The following is a 15,480-nucleotide window of genomic DNA, read 5'->3' on the forward strand; positions in this document are numbered from 1 at the left end:
CGTCATTTCATTTCACTTTCAGATTACATTCCACTAGGTTATGTAGTCTGAGATACCTATAGAAATGGGGCAAGACGTTTGTCATACATGATCAAACGGTCGCATTCAGGAAGTTAAAGGCTATTTAAGGCGAGTGTTTGGCTGCTAAGGCTCAAAACGGAGGCAGGTCGAGTGCTTCAGTTCATCTCTAGCGGAGCGCACGAGCACAGCGCAACAGGTGAGTCTGAAAGTTATCACTGCGCTTCAAACTCAGCACGTAACAAACTTACAGTGAATGCTTATTCATTACTGGCAATACGATAAGACACGGGTACGCAATTATCTGAACTTTACGCAAATAAATTCTTCGCTTTGGATAATGTGTCACTTATTCTGAGAAAGGTAAGTGTGTCAACATGGATTTTGTAATGCATTTACGTATGTCAGATTGTGGAGAAACTTCTGAATATAATTTTGTGCGCACAGCCGGTGCCCTTTAGTTTTCCCATGCACATGAAATTAAATCGAGTTTATCTCTAAATGACGAATTTAATCAGATAGAACGAGTCCTTTGAAAACATTTATAACAAAATGTGTTTCTGTCGATTATTATTGTTTTTTGAAATCAAACGTTGTTTTTAAACAACATTGCATATATTGATTATTAAATAATGTAAGATATGTGCATTATTGTACAGACAATTGTAGCTATTTACTACATTTTTAACTTCTACATTGCCTACCTACAGCAATTAATATTTTAATATATCGAAATAAACCCCGTACAAATACGAGAAAGACATATATTTGTAATTCTATACCTATTGGTCAATATGTCATGAGTTGCAAAAAACAAAAAGCCTACATTGTCTGTTGAAACTGCGTATGGTCTAATTGGGCTCGGACTTAAAGGGATAGTTCACCCAAAAATGAAAATTCTGTCATCATTTACTCACTCTAATGTTGCCACAAACCTGGATAAACCTCCTTCCTCTGATGAACACAACGGAAGACACCCTGCGAAATGCTTGCAACCAAACCATTTATTACCGGTATTTTACTTACACTGTAAAAAATGATGTGTTCATTTTTTTGTGTTGACCTTCCGTGTTATTATTCATTGTGCCGCCCACGGTCCTGCAACATAAGGTCAGAAATGTCTTGTCTGCAAGTGTTCATTTTTCGTAAAAAATAGAGTAACGCGAGTAATGAACTCATTTAAATTTCAGTAATTGTAACTGCATTAGGCCTACTTGATTTAAAAAAAAACTTCGTTTCATGCTCATTACTGCTAAAAGTAGTGGAATTACAGTAACGGCATTACTTTGTATAATGCATTACTCCCATCACTGTTTTTAGCACAACTTGTCCCTTTCATTTATTTTAACATGAATAACGCGTTAAATGGCATCACACACACAATGTGTAAAAAATTAACACATCATTTTTTACAGTGTACTATGGAAATGGGGTCCACAAACGGTTTGGTTACAAACATTTCTCAAAATATCTTCCTTTGTGTTCATCAGAACAAAGAAATGTATAGAGGTTTGTAACAACATGAGAATGTGTAAATTATGACAGATTTTTTTTGTGAACTATCCCTTTAATGTTCTTCTAGCCTCGACATCAGGTTATTATGGACCAAAACTAAACCAATTAGTTATACTGTGTGGGCAATAATACCATGGTTTCCATTTTCAGTCTGTTACTTGGACGTGTGTGCATCCATGACGTGAGACTGATATATCATGCAGAATGAGATCGGTTTACTAAATAAGGCTTTGAGATCAAGTTGCAGACGAACACAATAACAAAGTGTGCTGTAAAGCAACTTGACTTGAATTCGCTTTGCGTTAGTTTTGATTGATAGAGATTTTTGAGTAAGTTCTGTAATGATCAGGTGTATTTATTCACACCGGTGCATTTGCATGGCGTTCAAATCAACTTTGCGGCACTTTCAGGTATAGGATTGGAGTGCCGTGAGTGATTGGTGACCCTGAACCTGATAACGAAGAGTAAACATGCCGAGGTCGTTTTTGGTGAAGAGCAAACGGGCGCACAGTTATCACCAACCCCGTTATCTGGACGACAACTACATCCAAATTGAGAAACTTTATACATGCCCAGGTAGGCCTCCGTATTAGCCTAATTAGACATTTAAATTACAGATCAATATGATAAGTTAATTGTGTTGGGTAATGTATTGTGGATTTGACTGTGTTTAGAAAGTCAAATTGTACAGGTCTCTGAGAACACAGTGGATGCGGGCGAGGATCCGGGTAACCATTCCCCAAAAGCCAGCATGGTGTGCACTGCGGATCAATCCTCTCAACAATCTCCACTGAGCTGCGAGGGCAGTGTGTGTGACCGCTCATCGGACTATGAGGACTTTTGGAGACCTCTGTCATCAAGAGACTCTCCAGGTTGGTATGTTTTTAGTATGGGAAAGCTCATTGATATTAAGCTATAATGATTGTGAAGGGGATATTAATTCGTTACTTAAAATACATTTCACAGATATGGATAAATGCCCCGTGCCATCTCCAGACGACTCTCAGCCTTTCGACATGTCTTTCCGCCCGTATGTTTGGGCACATTCAACAACCGAGCTTAGGCACCTTATTCAGTCTTGCAGTCGTGTTCCTGTCCCTGATTCAGAGACATCAATGGGGTTGTTTGATGCCATGGAAAGGAGGCCGGGTTCTCATCTACTCATTGAACCAACTCAACCCGGCCGATTTTATCAGGACTATGGCTCTCTGAACACTAACCTGATGGATAGCAGCTTTTACGCAGATTTCAAGATGTCAAATAAAGGATCAGAGATTGATTCCGATTCGAATATACTGTGCAGCCGACTTCAACTAAACGCATCGTACAAATGCATAAAATGCACTAAGGTACCAGAAATCAATGTCTTTGGTTTAATTTTTATTCTTATTTATAAGTAAAATAATAAAAAACACATGAAATAACAAAATTATAATGCGATTAAAAGTATAGTGGCGGATGTTTTAATTAAATATTATGTTTTTTTTATAAATTTTAAAGATCTGCACCCCCCCACACTTTTTTTTACAATTCATAAGGTTCTACCAGGGATGCTTAATGTCGGCTATTATAAGGAGTTATCGGGCTTTTCCATCCCTCTCTGGTCCAAAGCATTCATTTTGTAAACGAAAAAATGGATACGTAAAGAAATTCATGCGTAGACAATTATATTTATATAGCCTACAAAACGATTTTAAACATTTAAGCAACAAACAAATAATGTTACTCTTTCAAACAGGTGTTTTCGACTCCTCATGGGTTGGAGGTTCACGTGCGACGATCTCACAGCGGCACGAGGCCTTTCGCGTGTGAAATTTGCGGCAAAACGTTCGGCCACGCGGTCAGCCTGGAGCAACATAAAGCTGTCCATTCACAAGTAGGCTCGCATTTACGTTATATTAATTTATGAACCCTATTACAGACTCCTACTTATTACTTTTTTTACGCCAGGAGAGAGTCTTCAGCTGCAAAATTTGCGACAAAAGCTTCAAGAGGTCGTCCACTTTATCCACGCACCTTCTCATTCATTCTGACACGAGACCATACCCCTGTCAGTACTGCGGCAAACGATTTCACCAGAAATCAGATATGAAGAAACACACGTTCATTCACACAGGTGCATTGTAATACACATTACACTGAATGTGACCTATACTGCATATGCTTGCATTTTCGACAAAAAACAAAAACAAACAATTGTAGCAACTTGACTACAATTCTTTCTTCCTTGTTTTTAGGTGAAAAGCCGCACAAGTGTCAAGTGTGTGGCAAGGCCTTCAGTCAGAGTTCAAACCTCATCACACACAGCAGAAAGCACACGGGATTCAAGCCGTTTGGATGTGATCTTTGTAGCAAAGGCTTTCAGCGTAAAGTAGATCTGAGGAGACATAAAGAAACGCAGCATGGTCTAAAATAAGACAGTACAGACAATAAAATAACTATTTTTATTTGCTTTGACACTATAGGTTGTAAAATTAGACGGGTTATGTTGTGTGTGTTTTTTATTTGTTTAATTGCCCAATTAATTTATTTGACGCATTTTATAACAAGATGTGAACTTTTTCTGCAAAATTTGAATAAACTGATGCACAAATTATAATTTTATAGCATTTTTACTTTTACCAGACATTTAATTAGGTCTACATTAAAGTGGGTTGCTGATTAAAGGAAACATATGATATAGGTGTAGAACCTATATGCAAATATTAAAAAAAATAAAAATGCACAACATTTTTAATAAAAATCTTTAGTGTTTGCATTTCAATCTAATAGGCTACTTTAGTCAAGCACTATGTTATTAAGGGAAAAAATGATGTCGCCTTTGATGTTTTGTTAATTTAAATACTGCTTAAGAAACTTCCTAAATTTGAATTTCTTAAAAGTGCGCACGGGTGATTCATAAAACGATATGTAGCCGATACACTACACATAAAAATGGCGCGTAAGCATTACGCGAGATTTTAAAATCGCAAATGAGCTTGAAATTCTGCCTTTAAACGATGCCTTATCATTGTCATTGACATATAAAGGAGCACCTGTCAATGTTTAAATTATTTTCCGGCAGCAAGAATGTCTTATAGTCTATATTTCCAATCAGACAAGCATAAGTCTGCTCAGACCCTGATGTGACGCTGCACTGTTCCACGTCAAAGCAAAGATAAGTTTTTATAAATATTAACTTTGCTGTGGATTTTTGGGTACGCACAATTTACGATCAAATCTCTGCGTAACCACGCTTTATAAATGAGGATCATGTGGCCTCATTTATAAAAATGCTGCGCAGAAAACGTCCTAAATTTGATCTTAAGTTCACTTTTCAAAAGTGCGTACGTGTGATTCATAAAACGAACGTGCGCACAGAAAATGTTCGTATAGATGTGAAATCTATAGATCCCAAATGATGTGCAGCTAAATAGTTTCAAATATCTGCATTTAAACGATGCCTAATTAATGTCATTCACACATAGAACGCACCTGCCAATGTTTAAATCCTTTTTAAGTAGCAGTAATGTTTTTTTTCTTCCAAAAACCTGCAGGATTCGGACAAGCAAAAGTGCGTACGTCTACTCAGACCCTGACGTGACGCTAAGCACTTTTCCACGTTAAAGACAAAGATACGTTTTTATAAATATGGACTTTGGATTTTTTGCGTACGATCAAATCTGTGCATACGCACGCTTTATAAATGAGGTCACTGGTCTTTAAAAAAATCAGTTAGGAGATTAGATGGGACATAGGTATTTGATGGTTTTTATAAACATAATATTCCCTGTTTGCACAATATAAACTTCTGTGCCAAACAAAAGAGAGCAATATTTAACAACAAAACAAAAACAAAGATCCATCAAAGATCCCAAAGGGTAATTTTAGGTTATATCTAAATGCAATATAAGAGAGCTTTCAAGATTTCCCAATTAAACACTGAATTGACTCTTCTTTTATATGCAAGATTCACACCTTTTTGATCTACAGGCCAATTCACACTGATCCAACGCCAACAAACCCCAACATTCTAGTCTTATTTATTTTGATCCAACAACTGCCAACACGGGTTTCATACTGACCCAACAAACTCCAACAAATTGTTGGATCAGTGTGAATTGGCCTTACCAAACCCTGCCTTTTCAACAAAATGTTAGCTTTCTGTTAGTTCAGATTTTTAAAATTATTCACATGTCTGACAGACAGGCATTTATTTAAATAAATTGTGAATCAGTACATTATACTTGTGGGGTGATTTGAGGTTTGAAGAGCAACACAAGGCTGTGTAGATCTTCATCCTTTAGTTTCAACTCTCTCATCAAAGAGGAAATGTACTCCAGTGATGACGGACTTGTCATTGACTCCCTCAGCAGGGGTGACACTTCTGTTAACCTACAAAACAAACAGTGTTTGGCATTAGTGCCTCAAAGTATAATAATCAGACAATATAGGTAATAAAAATGATTTAATTTTCATAATTGTCTCTTCTACTGTTGGCTACAAATATAAACATCCTACAAGGAATTAGAGACGGATTCTTTATCCATCCTAGATCATAAATACTTTTATGCTTTATCCAGAAGTTGAGTAAACTATTCCAAGAAAAAAAATGACTCAGTGCAAACTAGAATAGTACAAACACATGTTTGAGACTTGTTTCAGAGGTCACCCATCCATAGTATTTTTTCCTAAGAGGAAAATGGGTTATTGCAGTAGCTCGGATTCAACCTGTTCTACTGTTTCTCTTGCTTTATCTATTATTTAACTGCTCTCGACAAAAGACCACAGGCCAATAGCACACCTGACATAAGGCAGAGAGAAGTGCGGATTCAAATTATTCATGAAGGGAAAATAACAGGCTCTCTGCTGATAAACAGATTGAAAGCTTCAAATGGGTCCCGAAACCTAATGAAGATGAGCAGACAAAAACACACTACCTAAAACGGCCTGAGATCATTAAATATGAAATCATAAAACAAGCAACAGATACAATCAAAGTTGTGTTATTGATAAAGAAATCGATTGGTTGCTTTAAATCGAGACACAATTTCACACATTATAATGTTATTCAAGTTATAATATTTTTATAGTTTTAAATATTTCTCTTAAAGGGACATTCCACTTTTTTTGAAAATATGCTCATTTTCCAGCTCCCATTGTGTCAAACATTTGATTCCCACGGTTCTGGAATCCATTCAGCTGATCTCCGGGTCCGGCGCTACCACTTTTAGCATAGCTTAGCACAATCCATTAAATCTGATTAGACCATTAGCATCGCGCAAAAAAATGAAAAAAGACTTTCAATATTTTTCTTATTTAAAACTTGACTCTTTTGTAGTTACATTGTGTACTAAAAGTGGTAGCGCCAGACCTGGAGATCAGCTGAATGGATTCCAAAACGATAACAATCAAATGTTTAACTCTAGGCGAGCTGGAAAATGAGCATATTTTCAAAAAAAGTGGAATGTCCCTTTAAGTTAAGGCACTAAAGTGCAAATTGTTATTTAAAAAAAATAATCCTCTGTCAGGAAAAATTCTCTCTAATAATCGTCAAGCCAAATAAACGTATTTCTCATCACACCACACGTGGTGTGTCATTTATTATAGTCTATGAATTATCGCATGTTATTAAAAAGCATACACAAAAACAAGTATGTGCTCTCAAAACAGCACAATCTATAACCAGCTGAAGCATATTCTCTTGCTGGCATAAAACGTGAACAAACAAAGCTGTTTCAGATGAACAAACGCTGAAATCATGCAGCAGCCAGTCAATAATAAATCAAAGCCATGTTTTAGGCAGATCTTTAAATTGAGAGTTGTTTACTCTGGCTTGTGTGTCGGCTTTTCAGGTGGAATGTTTCCCATGCTGTTTCTCCAACATCACGGATCCACGGCAATCAGGCCGTGATAAGATACAGTATGAGCTCATGTTGACACAGACAGGGAGCAGCACGGATCTTTCCTCAGAGTTTAGGAGCTCTGTCAAGCATTCATAAACCTCAGGGAAGTCATACATGCCACCTGGCACAGTACAAACATGATTTTGTTGCCATTTCTGCCAAACACACACACTTACACACTTACACACACACACGTTTTCTTTACCAATCACTACTAGAAGACTAGAAGCATGCTAAAGCTGTGAACACTGTGTGCTACATTACTAACTAGTTACAGTGATTGTCTACGGTTAAAAAGCCTGAAAAATATCTCAGATTCAATCCCACATACTCTGATAACAACATATGCTTTAATGCACAGGGAGTCCCCTTGGATAAGTGTCTGCCAACTGCATTAAAACTCAGACATCATTTATAAGCCTCATTTATAAGAGCTTGCAACACCAAGATCACGGGTTTGATTCCCAGGGAATGCATGAATTCCCTAAAAAATATGTGGTGTAAATTCCCAGTAAATGGCTTTGGATGAAAGCTTTTGGTAAATGTATTAATGTAATGTAATGCAATGCAATGAAAGGTCCTCAATAGAAGCACAAATCTTTATCAATTAGGCAAACATTAACTTTGAAAATCAAGCAAATGCTTCCAAATCATATACACACAGACATAAATCACACGTCTCATAGCTTCGCAGAGTGTGTGTTCCCAAAGAGAAAACAATGCTCCCTGATTTCCTCAGCACTGTTCCTGTACTCTTGGTAAAGTCAGGCCCTCCAGCTGTTCATCTTCCCTCCACATACTTTCACTGTCAGAGCACAGCAGGCCACCGAGATGCCATAAAGCCCCAATCAACAGTCATCAAAAGATAAACCTAAAGCATTATCTGCAATTGCAATAATCCGAGTTTTTATACGCGTAGACGTTAGCGTGGGGTTGGGGAAAATTCGTGCTGACCTCTAAGGACAAACACCAACACATGTGGCACTTTCCCATGCATGAGCAATGGTGAAAACCAAGCAGTAGTAGATAATTAGCTTAGTAATCTGAAGACCTGTTTAACATCCAAAAGATACAGGATATGTTGAGATGAAAACCTGGCTGGAACTTGTAAGCAATCTAAATCCACAATTGCAGATTTGCTGTCGATGTTGGTGGAGAAGGGTTAGGGCATCACCTCACTATTATTATTATTGCTCATTCATTGCATTGATCAACCCTTTTAAATCTTGGAGGGATAGTCCAGCCAAAAATGATATTGAACCCATGATTTGCTCACCCCGGAGCCGTCTGGGATGCATGTGTCCATCGTTTTTCAGACGATGACATTTTCGGTTGTTTTGGAAAATGTTTTAGATCTTTCGGTTAATCAAATATGAAGTTATGGGGTCCACGACCTTCAATTCCAAAAAATGTGCATCCATCCTTCACAAAATAAATCCAAACGGCTCCACAATCATAAAGAAAGTCCTTGTGAGGGTAATCCACGCAGTTTCGTTGTAGAAATATCCACATTTAAAACGTTATAATTTTCTAAAATGTCTGAAAATAAGTTTGTCTGGGGGGCGATGGACGTGTGCATCTCGGAGGGCTTGGGGGTGAGTAAATCATGGGTTTAATATAATTTTTGGCCGAACTATCACTTTAAAGATGGAAATTATCATTTACTCAAGATGTTAAAAACGTTCAGTTTAAATCTTGAAACTTAACTTTCTTTGTTCTGCTGAATACAAATTAAGAAATTTTATAGAATGTTTAACCGAGCAGATCTGGGGGACATGGTAGGAAAAAATTATAGGAAAGTGAATGGTGCCCAAGATCTGTTTGTGTTTAGCAGAGAAAAGAAATTTTTACACAGGGTTCCCACACCTTAGTTAAATTCAAATTCAAGGACCTTTCAATGACTTTCCAGGTCTAATACCCTCAAATTCAAGGACTAAATGCGGGGACATATTTCAAGTGAGAGCAAGGTTACATCGTGTTACATTTTAAGATCCATGTTTACAGTTCCCTTTCGATGGGTGCGTCTGAATGTGTATATCAAATTCAACCAATGATGAGGCTTAACGACAAAGACAGGGTGACGCGGAATCCAAGAAGTATATAGCTATCTGAAATTTTGCCAAAGACGGCGTTACAGTGACGCAGGAAGAATGGCAAGGGAGACGCAGCGCCTCGTTCCCTTCTCAAGGAACAATAGTTACATACGTAACCCGAGACGTTTTAATGTGTCAAACACAACTATGCAAAAAAGCATTTTGGTATGAATCAACATTCGCATACAGAAGATAGCGAATAGTTTAGCAGGTGTGCTTAAAAAGTCTAGAACTTTTATGATATTATCCTACACTACTCAGGGAATAATATGGATTTTTTTCCCAGAAAACTTCTTGCATAAAATAGATTCAAGCACTTTCAATTACCTGTATCTATGTATGTATATTTTCAAAACTTTCCAGGGCCTTGAATTTTTCCCCCAAGATTCACAAACTTTCAAGGATTTCAAGGACCCGTGGGAACCCTGTATACAGGTTTATCAGTGATGGGGCAGTATCCCGGACAGGGATTAGACTAGTCCTAAACTAAAATAAATGTAAGAGCTGTCCAAACTGAAAACAACTTGCACTGACATATCTTAAAATAAATCAGTGCCCTTTGTTTGTCCTCAAAATGCACACGAGTAATGTTTTTAGTAAGGCATGTTTTTTAAAACGGTAACACTTTATTATAATGTTCATTAATTAACATAAGTTAACTACATTAGTTAACATGAACTAATGATGAACTGCACTTGTGCAGCATTTATTAATCTTTATTAATGTTAATTTCAACAATTACTAATACTTTATTCAAATTTGGTTAATGTTAGTTAATGCACCGTGAACTAACATGAACAAACAATGAACAGCTTTATTTCTATTAACTAACATTAACAAAGATGAATAAATACTGTAACAAATGTATTGCTCATGGTTTGTTCATGTTAGTTAATACATTAACTAATGTTAAATCATGAACATTATAATAAAGTGTTACCCATAAGGGTTATATAATGCTGTGCAACTTTGTGCTATGGACAAAAAGTGCAGGATGGGTTAATTAGCATTATAAATAATGAAAATTGTTAATCTGATACATGAAACAAAATGACATGGTGCACATTTTTAGGTATCACTCATGTCCACAAACCGAGCAAAACATTTTCACATTGAAGGTATAAACAGATAAAATAACATTGAAATGTGGCTTCTGCTTTGGTTCTATGGTACAAAATAGTCTTCATGTGATACTTACGCTGAAAGAAGAACCACTGCAATTAAAGTCCATTCGGGGCTTTTGTGAATGATATTTGTGTTTGTAAACCTAAAATACAAGAACAATTATTTAAATTAAAACAATCAATCGCAATTCAAAAATGCACTTATTGATCTAAAAGAAAATCACTAGATGTCAGTCATAAGGACTTGCACTTTATAGGGAAATAAACTTGCAATATCAATCAGGGTTCCCACACCTTAGTTGACTTTAAATTCAAGGACCGTTCAAGGATTTTCCAGGTCCAATACCCTCAAATTCAAGGACTAAATGTGGGGACACATTTCAAGTGAGAGCAAGGTTACATCGTGTTACATTTTAAGATACAGTGTTAAAGTTTCCTTTCGAGGGAACTCACGCTGCGTCACTGCCGTGACACTTTAGGGGGGCCTCCAGGGGTAAGTTCGTCTGAATGTGTGTATCAAATTCAACCAATGGTGAGGCTTAACGATAAAGACAGGGTGATGTCAGAGCCAGGAATTATATCGCTATCTGAAATATTGCCAAAGACGGTTTTACAAGGGCGCAGTAGGTATGGCAAGGGAGACCCAGCGTCACGTTCCCTGAGAAGGGAACACTACACTACACAGGGAATAATATGGATTTTTTTCCAGAAAACTTCTTGCATAAAAAGATTCAAGCACTTTCAATGACCTGTATCTATGTATGTATATTTTAAAAACTTCCCAGGGCCTTGAATTGTTTCCCTCAGATTCACAAACTTTCAAGGATTTCAAGGACCCGTGGGAACCCTGATCAAAGTCAAATTGCTTTAATCAGTGTTGTGTCTTTGTAGACAAGATGCTTGGATTTGGTGGCCCTTAACAGGAGAAACTGAATTCCTGGAAGCAGGTTCAATCCAAGGGTGAAGTGCCCCTTCAGTAACATGGTAAATCACCTTCATAGTGTGACACACTACTTCCTGTTGACACCACCTCTGTTGCCAATTACAATTTATGATTTGTGAAACGAAATCCTTGTGGTTCATGCCAAAAAGGTCCATTGATAGACAAACATAAACACTGATTTTACACTGGCCTGTATGCTTTTCCCAGTTTAAAAATCATTGTTGTCATTGTTTGGAAAAGGTGGAACACAGGAAAACCACAGAATTGTTCTGAAATCAATCGTAAATAATTTTTGTCAGTATGAAAAATTCCTTATCCCAGATCTCTCAGTGTGTGATGTAGCTCACCTGAAAGTCCTGACCAGATTATTGATGTCATTGATGACATCACTTATTGTTAAGCACAGGGGTCCCACAACATCTCTCAAACTTAGGAAAGAGACAAGAAGGTTATGTTAAATATCACACTGAATGAAGCATAATATGAGTTTGGTACAAACTACTGGACTGAGCAGACATACACGATCCATAAGTATAGTTAAGTTAGCTTTAAATAGTTTAACTGACAGGGCATAGAGCTGACAAATGAATAGTTTTGAGTACCAGGGAACAAACTAACGTATATTTGGAATGGCTTATAAATCGCTTTGGATAAAACGGTCTATGAAATGCATACATAAAAAGTGTCTGAAACTTCACAAACTGCTTATAAACGCTGACCTTCTGCTGAGCTTCTCCACAACAATGCGTTTTTGAATCAGGTGCTGTGCATGTGAATCAACTAAAGGAAGAGGAGGATCCTTCCCACTGTCCTGTAGGAAAATTTCAATGAAGAACACGCACAGCAAAAATGAATGAGAAATGCTGCTAATTTCTTATTACGATGTCCAATATGCTTGGATGCAGCACCCACAACAGGTCTGTTAAAGTAACTACAGACTACAAAAACAACTTTATTATTTGGGTGCTTAAAGGGATAGTTTAACAAAAAATTAAAATTCTGTCATCATTTAATCACTCTTGTGTTGTTACAAACCTGTATAAATTTCTTTGTTTTGATGAATAGGAATAAGATATTTTTAGGAATGTTTTTAACCAAACCGATCATGAGCCCCATTTACATACATAGTAGGAAAAAAGAATACTATAGAAGTGAATGGGACTCATGAACAGTTTAGTTACAAACATTCCTCGAAATAACTTCCTTTGTGATCATCAAAAAGAAATTTATACAGGTTTGTAACAACATGAGAGTGAGTAAATGATGACAGAATTTCATTTTTGGGTGAACTATCCCTTTAAGCAACCTGCAATAAAGGACACAACACTAAATTGCTTTTTTTTTAAAGAAAAAAATAGGAATCAGGTTCCAACCCCACTTTCTCTTTAATCACATATTCAGTTATATGCCATGACCAACTTTCAAAAAATTTTATACATTTTTTGAGCAAATGTTTTAAAGGACAAGTTCGGTATTTTACACCTAAAGCCCTGTTTTCAGATTGTTTATGATGAAATGGAACGGTTTTGACTGAAATTTCGACATATGCGGCTGCCCCAAGAATTTTCGGGTGTTTGTTGTTTCACCTCCCATGTCTAAAATGTGTGTATAGGTGCACAGGAACAATCCTTCCTAAAATGCATTAAGCTTTCGTTTACAAAGACGTGAAACTCACCGAGTGGTCAGGGGTGTTCACTGATATGCTCACACAAAAATCGCTGCAAAAGATGCTTTCCAACACGTGTTTTAGCATTCGTTGTAAACTTGTGAACCTATTTTTCCAAACGCCTCACACCCGTATATTCTTCCGTTGAGAGTTTGAATAATAGACACTCCAGCCCAGTTGGTGGCGATAATCCGCCTTTGCCAATTGCAAGAATACAAACAACGTTCCCGGCGCAGAGTAATACCATACCTAACAGCACATCTAATACAAGTCAATGGAGTTGGACAAAAACTACGATAAAACCTGTTGGAATGCGTCTTTTGCAGCGATTTTTGTGTGAGCATATAAGTGAACATCCCTGACCACTCGGTGAGTTTCACGTCTTTGTAAACAAAAGTTTAATGCATTTTAGGAAGGATTGTTCCTGTGCACCTATAAAGCCATTATAGAGGTGGGAGGTGATATAAGAAACACCCGAAAATTCTCGGACCAGCATCACACGTCCAAACTCCAGCCAAAACTCCTCCACTTCATCATAAACAATCCGAAAACAGGGCTTTAAGTGTAAAATACCGAACTTGTCCTTTAAAGAAATGCTAAATTTCTCACCTCTGTGTGAACACTTTTTTTGAACGACTCTGGCTCCTCAGGCAGGACACAAACTCCTTCATAAAACTCCTTCACTTTCATCTCCATCTGCTCAGTCTCTTTTCGCAGCTTTTCAAAATCAGGAGCAGGTGCACTGGGTCTGGCAGGCTCTCCACCTGATTGTCCTAAGACCTTCAGCACCTCGCCCTCATCCAGGTCATCTTCATCCAGCTCCTCTTCACAGTCTTCTGCTTGTTGTGCCGTAGGCTCTGAAACGTGATCTGGACCATAAAGAAACTTTATGGTTTCTTCAGTTCTCCATTCCATAAAGGTTTGTCTTAGACGCTCTAACAGGCACAGACTGATGGCTTTAGGAGCTGATTTAGCTTTTTTATGATCCTTTAACAGATCTTTGAGGCCTGCAACTCCTCTCTTACTCATCCCCACCTGAGTAATGTTAAGACCACCAGAAGAAAGGGCAGTGTTTTCAATCTCAAGCCGGGAAGGGTTAGTCACATTGTGACTGTCCTCTAGATGACACTGTTTCAAAAGCTCCCCAGTTTTTTCAACATTCGAGTCAACAGATGTGACTTTATCTGGTGTAGGCAGACAATCTGTGCTGGATCCTTCTGGGTCCTTCTGTGGTGGAGGGTCTTGCGAACGTGCAGACTGCTTCTGTTCACCGCTTGGCTCATCATGATCACTCTGTCCATCTCTCTTGGGCAGTTTACCCCAATGTACCCGTGCATGTTTATGTCGCCTAGAAACCACACTGGAAACAAAGTCTTGTTCAGTGTCACTGCTGTCACTCTGACTACAGGGAAACAAGTCCTTCGATGGCTCAGCAACGTTTGGGACAGGATCCTCAATGTCGGCTTCTGTTATAGGCTTGTCTTTCAATTTTACTTCTTGCCCTGAGCTGCCTCTGCAGAGATACACGGATAAATTCAGTTATATTTTATACAGCTACAATCCACAAGTTTTCTGAAAATATGAACTTTCTGGAAAACAGCTCTTACATGAGAAATTACAAAAACTGCATACAAACCTGTCTCCTTCTTTCATCAGGTTAATCTCAGGAGGCCTTTTATAAAAAATAAATAAGCATGTTTTTTTGAAAATGTAGAATTTTTTATATAAAATAAAATAATATAATATGATTATTGATATACAACAAATAAATTATTCATATTCATTTAACATACACATTACCTTTCTTCCTTTCTGAGCCAAAGTGGAGTTTTTGGTATCTGGAGTTCAAAACATTTGGAGGCTTTGTAGCAGAAATTACTGCAAAAGCACTGAATGAATTGAACACAAAATAAATGAACTTGTTTGCTTCTGTTGAATCGGATTATTACAATTTCAAAAAGACAATGCATTGAAAATCAAATTCATACCTTACGCTCTGTGATATCATAGACTTTATTGGTCTTGGTGGAAATTTTAAACTGCTGAGTTGGTACCTGGAATGTATTTATTTAATAAACTAACTGCATGTAGATCATTTAAATGCTATTAGGTCAGATTAATAAAATTTGTTCTTACATTGGTGAGTTTATTTGAACAAAGAGGATATCCACACAGTTTTGCTATAGACCGTTCTTCTACTGTGTCTTTGTAGTTGGCAGGAGTGATGTGCAATACC

At 37.3% G+C, this 15,480-nt stretch overlaps 2 protein-coding genes across 2 annotated transcripts; one reads left to right on the forward strand and one right to left on the reverse strand.

Annotated features, from left to right (window-relative positions):
- The first annotated feature begins 43 nt into the window (after positions 1-43).
- Positions 44-4,132, forward strand: gfi1aa (growth factor independent 1A transcription repressor a). The gene is made up of 7 exons (XM_055202649.2): positions 44-217; positions 1,944-2,109; positions 2,208-2,405; positions 2,500-2,882; positions 3,272-3,409; positions 3,484-3,649; positions 3,771-4,132. Exons 2-7 carry the CDS (start codon positions 2,004-2,006, stop codon positions 3,947-3,949), a joined length of 1,170 nt encoding a protein of 389 aa, XP_055058624.1. The 5' UTR covers positions 44-217; positions 1,944-2,003; the 3' UTR covers positions 3,950-4,132.
- A 1,577-nt stretch (positions 4,133-5,709) lies between these two features.
- Positions 5,710-15,476, reverse strand: rpap2 (RNA polymerase II associated protein 2; the record flags this gene model as incomplete). Its single annotated transcript, XM_073858266.1, has 9 exons — positions 5,710-5,907; positions 10,710-10,778; positions 11,926-12,006; positions 12,298-12,389; positions 13,854-14,757; positions 14,881-14,916; positions 15,045-15,133; positions 15,233-15,298; positions 15,381-15,476. Coding segments are annotated over 9 exons (1,587 nt in total), but the record flags the coding sequence as incomplete, so codon positions are not given.
- Between the last annotated feature and the right edge of the window lie 4 nt (positions 15,477-15,480).

Source organism: Misgurnus anguillicaudatus, chromosome 2, assembly GCF_027580225.2.
Source record: "Misgurnus anguillicaudatus chromosome 2, ASM2758022v2, whole genome shotgun sequence".
Taxonomy (NCBI): domain Eukaryota; kingdom Metazoa; phylum Chordata; class Actinopteri; order Cypriniformes; family Cobitidae; genus Misgurnus; species Misgurnus anguillicaudatus.

What these genes read in the sequence shown, in the direction of transcription:
- gfi1aa (XM_055202649.2), top strand. Translation starts at nt 2,004, where the DNA reads ATGCCGAGGTCGTTTTTGGTGAAGAGCAAACGGGCGCACAGTTATCAC. An exon ending in AATGCATAAAATGCACTAAG is followed by an intron (nt 2,883 to 3,271) that starts GTACCAGAAATC and finishes TCTTTCAAACAG; the next exon opens with GTGTTTTCGACTCCTCATGG. An exon ending in ATAAAGCTGTCCATTCACAA is followed by an intron (nt 3,410 to 3,483) that starts GTAGGCTCGCAT and finishes TTTTTACGCCAG; the next exon opens with GAGAGAGTCTTCAGCTGCAA.